General features: G+C 25.9%; 1 protein-coding gene across 1 annotated transcript; it reads left to right on the forward strand.

Annotated features, from left to right (window-relative positions):
- The first annotated feature begins 6,550 nt into the window (after nt 1–6,550).
- Nucleotides 6,551–7,926, forward strand: LOC114122390 (uncharacterized). Its single transcript, XM_027985039.2, has 4 exons — nt 6,551–6,741; nt 6,803–7,081; nt 7,174–7,338; nt 7,424–7,926. The coding sequence occupies exons 1-4, from the start codon at nt 6,733–6,735 to the stop codon at nt 7,847–7,849; spliced, it is 879 nt and encodes a 292-aa protein (XP_027840840.1). The 5' UTR covers nt 6,551–6,732; the 3' UTR covers nt 7,850–7,926.
- The last annotated feature ends 2,394 nt before the right edge of the window (nt 7,927–10,320 follow it).

A 10,320-nucleotide genomic window follows, 5' to 3' on the forward strand; every position in this document is an offset into this window, starting at 1 on the left:
GTTAGGATTTGTTATAATATAATTATATTATTATATATTAGATATTATTATATTATAATAAATAGTAATTTATCTGTAAACATTCAATTCAAAACATAATTTTAAAAAGCCAAGGAGGGGGGATTTGCCCCCCCCCTTTCCTCTCCCCCTTCCGGGCGCCTATGCCTACCGGTTACCGTTATAATTTTATTATGTAAATAATATAAAAAAATCCAATCAGTAATTTTTTATGTTAAATACAAACATATTATATACTTACGCAATTTATATTGATTGAATAAAAATAAATATTATACTCGGGTAAATATAATAGTTTGCATAAGTATCTATCATAAAATATAAACTGAGTCTTAACTAAGTATTATTGTTTTAATATTATAGCAGAAGCGACAAATACTGTTATTTTCAGTGTAACATAAAGTATTTCAAATATGTATGCTAAGCTCACTCTACCGTGTTTATTACATATATAATTCAATTTATTAACATTTATTTATATTGCAATCATATTTTAAGGCGGACAGCATAATATACTGAATATACATGGAAAATTAGTAGTTGAGCATCCGATACAGCTAGTATATTTTTTAATTGACAATACACGCGATTACAAAATAGATTTTTGCAGCTGCAGTCTTCACGGTCAATAAATCCCGTTTCAAATTCTTTATTAAACAAACATAAGCCTTTTAATGACAACTTCACAGTTCTTTTAGTCACAGTATTTTTTCCACGTTGACGTCACCATATCGTTTCGAATGCATTTAAACGTTTCAAAGTTTTAATTAAACATCGCCGTTTCAATAGGTTGAATTCCTTGGGGTTGTTTAACAATTGACATTTCTTTGTACAAGCAATTTTTGTACGTTTTACTTTAGGGGTGCTCGTTGAATATATATTATACATATTATTCGGCTTCCCCCGTATACGAGCACTATAATAATTATTCATTTAAAATTCAACATCACTCTAACTAGGCGCATTGTGCCCATTTACCAACCGTTAGAATGCATTTTATTAATTTAATTACCCATGTGGGGATGCCACATCAATGACTTGCATACAATTTTATTGTAAATATTATTCTCATAATATACAATACTATAGTGTTGATAAATATTTATTTCTTTTAAAAATCGTCAGTCATAAATACATTTAAAATTTTATTTTGTACACATTAAAACAAAAATTAAATTAAAAAATACTCTTATAAGTTATAAATTGAAACCCATGGTGTAAATATCATAAATAGTAAATATTGTGTATTGAATAATAAAGGTATAATAATATATTATAGTAAATCTAAAATTTGGTTCATAATAAAAAACTATTACATAAAATAAAAAATTTATCATTTTAAGCATTAACAAAGAAACAAATAGATACCCCTACATACTATTATACTAAATAAATATGTTCACTGAGAATAATATACACCATCAACAGATCAAAGAAATGACAATTATAGTATTTTTTATGTATACTGTATATATATCTATCTATTTATTCTTTAATCACCATCACACTCATTAAATGTTTTATTTGAAAGCTATTTAAATAATATACAATAATGATTTGTGTTTAATGAATTTTTATGTTTTTTTTTTTAATTTTTTTTTTTATATTTTTTACTCATTTGAATACATGCATTATGATAAAATGTCATTAAACATATTATAATCTATAAGTTCAATATAATTTACATTAAGAATAATAACAACATTTTTTGAGTACCTATAAGTACTATACAAGGTTATAATGTCGAAAATGATTTTCATTACATATAAAGGATATAGGCATTTTGAATTTGAACTATTTTAATACGTTTCCTATGTACCAATTTAGATAAAAATAATATAGTATGAGTTACAATGCAATTTACTATTTACAATAAGAGTATTACACCAGGTTATAAATGAAAACATTATGAACTAAATGCGTTTTAACTTTAATTAAGAAATACATGTTATGTTATACTACATAAACATACAATTGTTAAATAATATAGCAAGAAAAACATGTTTATAATGATATACTACTCTCCCTTTCTTAGACTTATATATTATATTATAAATATATAAAAGGAATTAAATATATTATATACATATTATTATTTCATTTTATATAATATATAAAATATAATTTTAATAAATTTACATTTTATTAAATGTATCATTGTATCAAGTACAGGCGACATTATTATTTTCACAGCACAGAGAGTATATCTACTTTGAGATACCAATAGGATCTTCTATAGGAGCCCTGGAAGTTTCCTCATGAGCTCTTTATGTTTGTGACGTTCACGTATTAAAATACCCAAATGGGGTGAATCAATAATCCCAATATAAATTAACTATGATTCCTAATAGATATAAACAGGAACTTATTTTAGAAATTACCAGACACTATTTTTTTTAAATATCATAGCTCTTTAATTGGAATGAAAACAATAATATTTTTTACACTATTATTACTACCATTTTTCTTTGACTTACCTTTCATATTCGTTTGCCTCATGTCTTAAGTGCCTTAGTAACGAAAACATATAATTTTAATGTTATTAATTAGGTGTATAATATTTAGCGATACAGATGTTTTATCATAGAATATTGGATTACTATTTTATTTTAGCTATCCGTTAACAATTATTAAATAAATAAACATTTCTAGAACGTATTTCATAATTTTGATAAAAATTTCTATTTATTATTCATAACAACTAATACTTATCACTTAAAAAAACTTAAGAAAAAGTAATCAAAAACATAAAATATTTAAAAAAATTACTTATCTGTTCTTCATCATTATGAGGAAATTAAATTTACTCCAATTCGTTGACTTTTAAAAGTCTTTGTTTATTGATTTCAGTACAATATCTTAACCAGCTATCAATTTACTTCTTTATTAGTTAATTAGAGCAGTTCAGAAATTGTTATGATATGTTTCTTAAAAAAAGTAAAAATAAAATAGTAATTGATATTTCATATATTTAGATATTGATATAATATAAGATGATAAATATATGTTTCATAGAATTATATTTTTGTATTCCTGTATAGAATACTTAGGAGACACTCTTGGTTGGTTCCCGGAAATCTTTGTACTACGAGTATGTGAATAAATATTAGAACATTAAGTTTTGCTTTAGAAAGATGTATCGTACAAATAACATTTTAACTCTCTATGTTAATATCATTATTAAGTATCAATAAGTTATTCCTAATCCTAATAACAATCATAGTAAAAAACACTAAATTATTCAATTATTAGTAAACTTATGGTATTTTTAAGATCTATATCTGAATCTGTATAGACCATATTACTTTCATTTTCACAATTAAAAATAAAATTTTATAATAAAATCATTAATATAATTAAAACTATTATATTTTTATTTACTATAATTTAATTGCACTAAAAATTAAGAATGTATGATTTGACTGCTCAATAAAAATGTATGTCATATAAAAACAAAAAAACATTGAAATGTTGCATAATATTATAATTGTTGTATAAAAATTTTATTGTTCAGGGAAAAATTGTAGATAATGATCAAATAGTCTTAAAAACTGGAGTTTGCAGAACATTAAAACATTTTAAACTCAAAAGTGGCTATGCCATTATATTCATGACACATTTATATAAACTGTGAATACAATATAGTCTATTTGTTTACAGATCATTCTGTTTTCTTTAATCAATGAGTTATTTTAAATTCATTGAAATCCAAGTTTAAAAAACTGTTTTTGTGACAGGATAACCGATGGATCACCGATAGTCATTTATTATTTTTAGACATACGCAAATCTTAGGTATCTTCAAATCGACAAAAAGATTTACGATTATATAAATAAAAAAGTTTATTCCGACAACTCACACAATTAATTATTTTCCACGATAATTTCTTACGAATCTCAAATCTTTCACAAACTTTTCATTATATTTTAATTCAAAAATTATACTTGTATAATATACATATATCTAAATGATAATGTAGAATTTATTGAGCTTATACTTAGTTATTTAGTTTTACTTAATTAAAGATTAAATTATATTTATTTTTTGATGTAAATTTAATTTTGAATAGTTAAAATGTTCAATTTTTCTTTTTTAATATCCAACTACTTAATCTTATTAGCCGTATTTTATTGTACCTAATCAAGTAAATTTTATAAAATTGTAATAAGTGATATATATATTACGTTTCAATACTCATCAAAATTTTTTATTTCCAGATAAAACAGTTGAAAGTTATGAGTATTATTTTAAACGTACTATCGTTGTTTAATTTAAAATTAGAATATCGAAAAAACCCACGAGAGTCCTTCTTTTTTAGACAATAATTTCACCTAAGCATTTTATGACATGAATATTTAGATTAATATTTAAAATAATCTAATTAAATATATTATTCTAGTCGTACAATTTGCTAAGTTATACATTTATAAGACGGAGATTATACAAGCGAATATAACATTATCTTAATAACCATTATTTCCAATTCAATAATCCAAAATGTATCTCAACACTAAATTATTCAACGTAGATGTTGAATAATCATAATCAGGTTGAAATATTTCTATATAATATACAGTTGAAAATTATTTAATATATATTTCATATTATGTAGGTAGTATAAATAAGTCAAAAAGTATAAATGGGACCAGGACGAAGGCCCTGTTTACCCTGCTCCATGGATGTCCCTTGGTTAATACACTTACCAAAACCTGCTCACGTATTTCCGTTCTTTATGATGCGCTATACCTGAGGATAACATCAATAACGACAACCATGAATACCAAGTGATGACAAATGGAATGCAAATACCTGAAATACCTGGAATTAAGTAAATACAAATGACGACGTTTTAACATTGCGTGATGTTTAGAGTATAAAAACGTCGACTGACGAACTGAGAATTACACGCTTTATGGTCTTAAACGCAATGGAAAAAGGTTACTTAGACTAAAATCCTACTAGGAAATGTATTTGTGTGTAGCTATGCGAACGAAAAACTTGAACAAGTCGGTTCGATAAAACGGAAACGACACGATTTAAGTTTATCGTTGTATAAATACGTGAACACGGACTGTACTAAATGTTTATAAAAGTACACCCAAAAATAAAAATATAATAGTTATAACATTTTAAGAATACGATAAGAAAATTTTTCTAAATAATACAATATTATTAGTATTAAATCAATCGTTGAAAAAATGTGCATGGACCGTCATCGGATAAGAAGACGTGTAAATGTATATTGCGCTCAAAAAATATTTTCTGTAACTACAAATTTATTCATAATTTGATGAACACATAGTATTGTTTTAAATATATTATTGTAATACGTGGACTGATAACATAATATCTGAATTGTGGGAATATTTAAGCTCCAAGGCTTTTTTATATTTTTTTAATTTATTCTTAAAATAATCATATATTTTTAAAGGTCCTATCAATGGATAGTTATATATATATATATTATTATAAATGTAAATAGGTGGATACATAATAAAATCTTATAGTTTTACTTAAGATTTGTAACAGAAATACATATAAATGCATTCATATTATAAGATATATCTTATATGTTATATACAATTAACATATTATTAATATTTAAAATTGTTGGTTTTTTAAAATGATGATTTTATGTGAACAATTGTAAGTTAAGTAGAAACCAAAATATGAGTACCACACATGAAAAGAAATTAAATTAGGCCAGAATTAAGTCCACGCAAAGCTAACACATAGATATTTGGCAAAGGATGATTCACTAATGTGCAAATCATGCGGCACCAGTGCACCACACTTACTATCAAACACATATTTAAAGAGTGCAGAAAATATGAAAAAAAAAATAGAGAAACTCAGCAGTCAGCATAGACACCGGATTGGAACAAGTTTAGGCCCAAACACAAATAATAAAACAAACACAATTTAAATCTTTAAAGTAATTGAAATATTAAATCTGATATAGCCAATAACTATTGAAATATATATAAATATTTAACTATTTAATTTCAAGTTAAATTTGTTTTCTTTTTTATTCTTAAATGAAATGTAATACTTGATATAATGCTAACAGTCATAGTAGTCGAATCAGACATTTTATAGTTTCAGGACCAATAATATTAATAATAATAAAAAAATTATGTGATAATAATATAAACTTATAAATTCAATTAATTTTATTATAATATAGCTTTATTATTTTCGTGCTATGTACAGACTTTTGATTTTTTTCACTGTCAATTGTAATTCAAATAATAAACGTGTTAAAAGAAATAATTTAAAAATACGTTTAAAAGCTGATAGTCATTAATGACAAATTATTTTAAATGATTGTGTATTTGTCAATGTTTTATTTTCATGCATTTTTCTAATTTTCCACGTATTATCAAATTATTTTTAACATACAATGTGTTTGTGGTATTTTAGTCGAACAATAGGTAGAAACAGTCCATTAACTATTTATACACTAATACACTGGTTTGAAAATTATTTTTTTTATAATTTTATTTGGTTGCGATGGAGTTAAAATATATTTATCTGACATCTACTTTTATTATTAAAAAAAAACAATTTACATATTATTATATTTCTCATTAGTTTCAGAAGTAATATTGTTTAAAACAAATATTGATTATCCGAAATCGAATTTAAATAAATATATATAAACATTCAGTCTATTATATATTTTTATAAAAAAAATTAAAACAAATAATAAAGATGGAAACTGTGAGTATAAATTATTTAAAAAATGAAATAAATCATACTTTTGATGTTATATATTAATCAGGGAAATAAAATTGATGATTGTCGATGCTACGGAAATCCACCCAAACCGATTGCTGAACCCTCCAAAGCCACGCGTTCTACACCTTGTTGCCCATGTCCATGTCCCGCTGAAAAATGTAAAGTAACTTTACAAACCGTACAAAAGTTGGTCGAAGCAGAAAACAAAGATATTGAGTTGTCTGAACTTTTGGGTGGCATCACGATACTTGATGAACGAAGACCGAAAAAGAAAATAATCGACATGTACGACGCCACATCCAAAGAAAACCGAGAGGACCCCGTAAGGAATTTATTTCACAATTATTTAATGCACTGTAGATCGAGTTAAATATTATTTATTCATATGGTAATATTACCAAACCAAAATTTAAGGAAAACAATGTTGATCCGCAATATTTAGCGTATATAATGAAATCAATTGAGAACGGACTAAGCATGAAGACGGATCCAATCAAAGTATACGAACACCTTTTTTCTAGAGGTAATCTCGAGGCTCCTCTCGTTGCACTTGGTCCTACAGCAGCAATATCAACCGAAGTAAGGCGATTCACGTTAACACACACATCGCATCATACGCATCATGCATACAAATATTCACAATGATAATTAATTTAATGTGCAGGAAATGGTCGTACCTTTGTCACCTCCAACCATCGTCAACGTGAAAGATCCGGAAATGGAAACAGGTTCACGCCTGGACAGTATTATTCCCAGGCTGAATGTGGCCGTGGCGGAAGCGACGGCAATAGATAATGTTGACGATTTGCAGGTATTGCTTGGTGGTAGTTTTCCAGACAAACAGATTACCGACGACCAAGAGGCGCCCCGCGACATGCTGTTGGAAACTCGAGAACCCTATCAATCGACAGCTGTACTTAGGGGGTCTACAGCTCCCAATTGGTTCCCAGGCTACAACGTGGCTCTTCCGAACACTGCGCATCCAGCTTTGGAAAACGATCCAGAGGCCGTTTTGGACGAAGCTTGGTTTCACAGTCAACCTTTGTCATTAAAATTAGAAGAAAAAGGAGCCAAACTCATTGGGTCTTAGACAGAAATAATTCCTTTACAATGTTTTTTAATGATTAAACAACGGTGTTGTAAATAAAATAAGAAATATTAACAAAACCTATTGGCTGCTATTCAATAACAAACAGAAATTACTTGAAAGATGACCTTAGGTAGTCCTGTTATTCATAATATAATATAGTACGATAGGTTTCGATATCAGGATCAAACGAAAGCATAATATAATTATAGTTGAAACTTCAATTGCATCATAGTTATAAAAAACTAAAAATATATCTGATCCGTCATCCTTGATGATCACTTTGATATTTATTAAATTGTCTGTGTATTGAATTGTAATTATTATTGGTGTATTTATGACTGTATTTTTATAATTTTTAAATAGTGAATCACCATAAAAAATTATTCATCGAACATTGTTAACAGTATTTATTTATTTAATTTTAACGGCTTTATAAGTACCCTGTTATACCACGATAACACAATTTTTTATATATTGATGTATTATTTATTTACATTAAATATTAATATATGCACATAAAACAATATTATAAAGAAATGGAATTTGCATAAAATGTTGGTTTCGATACATTAATCCTATTGTTATAAGAACTATCCGTTGCAGCGTTGCCACAACATGACACGACATTTTACGGATTCCCCAAACGGCAGACGAGAATAATAGAATATTATAACTTAATTGTTAGTCGACTGAACATTTTCCAAACAATCAAAACGAACATAATGCTTTGAATATTAGAAACAAATGTTAATACGTCAAATGTGCGTGTGACACGATAACTGATAGGTGCATATTAGATAATATACTTTAATGAAATTCGCTATGCGTGTACTGTGTAGGCGTTATAGTAAACAATTACAATTAAATTATGTAATTTAATCGACATTAGTTGTAACCTATCTAAGTGTATTGTTTAAACACAATATAATACTATAAAAATCGGTTTTTTATAAAATATATTATTATTTACTATAGTTAATATGAAGAATGACTGCAAGAACAAAAAGTTAGAAGTAAAAGTACAAAGTTGCATTCATAGCAATTAGAAATAATGAATTCATATGACGTATAACGTTGAAAAAGTAAAAAAACTTTGATTGTAATTTATCTAAAAGAACGGGTTTATACTTCATAAAAATCTTGATTTTTTCATTTGTAAGAATTTAAAATGAAAATAATGCCAATAAAATGTGTGTATGACACTGTGTAGTTATAACTAAGGTTTAAATTATCACTGATTATTTTAATATAAATAAAAAAAAACCATAAATTATTGATCTGTAGTAGTAAAATGGTGTGGTTTACGAGTACGACATGGATTAAAATAAAAATAAACTATATACAGCTACTTAAAAAATAAATCCTACTTTAAAATTGCGTTCTAACACTTAAAGAACCACCAAACGTATTCGACGAATATCCTTATGAAGTTTTTACAGCACAGTGTATACCTGTGTTTCACCGGTTATGTCTTTAAATTCTTTATCGTCTTATTCGAGATTGCGATTCCGTGAGTTTAGACTGCTAAGAAGGTTTATGCATAAATAATACTATATGTACATATACAGAGTGATTTTCCAAGCGTACTCAATCTAATTTTTTTTCCTGGAGTGATATATTTTTCAAACAATTCCCTTTTTACTCAAAATTATTCAGTAGATAATTGTTTTTATGATTTTTGTGCTTCTAATTTAATTATAATACTGTATACTAAGAATAAGTATAATTCTTAAAGATGATTTTACAAAAATATTGAATATATATGATATTAGATTTAGTATTTATTATACTTGGATCATTTTTTACAATTTATAAATATTTATAGACTGATATTCATTATTATTATAATTTTCAAATTACTATGGTCCTCACATTTTCAAGCTCATCATCATGAACTGATCCATAGTAAAAAAAGTTAAATTACTCAAAAACTACAAATTATTATTTTATTACGATTAACATTTTAATAAAAATATACACTAAATAGTTTACACTATAATTATGGAGATAATCATTTTAAAAAAACAGAATATTTTATTTTCATACCATATTTCTTAAGTATTACAAAAAATCTCATGAATTTGAGAATATGATCTTTGAGTGTATTTAAAAATTCAAAAAAATCTTTGAACATGCTTAGTGAATCATGCTGTATAGTATGTATGTATTATAATATACCGAATATATAGGTATATTACTTACATTCCTAAATTCTATACAATCCGTTTAGTTCACCATTAAGTAACTGTATATAGAAGTATAGAAATATAGCTTATGTACGCTAGCAGCAGTGTGTGGTATTGTTCAATAAATCGTATTTCCAGAAGACTTACGCTATCACATTTTCTTTTTATATATTAATTTATCTACAGTATATATAGCTTTCAAACACTTTTAACTTTTCTATTCGCAACTGACAACTGACAAGTACCTATCTAAGTTTTTATGCATTTATCACATTTATATATAAC

The sequence above is a fragment of the Aphis gossypii genome, chromosome 1, assembly GCF_020184175.1.
Source record: "Aphis gossypii isolate Hap1 chromosome 1, ASM2018417v2, whole genome shotgun sequence".
NCBI classification, from domain to species: Eukaryota; Metazoa; Arthropoda; class Insecta; order Hemiptera; family Aphididae; genus Aphis; species Aphis gossypii.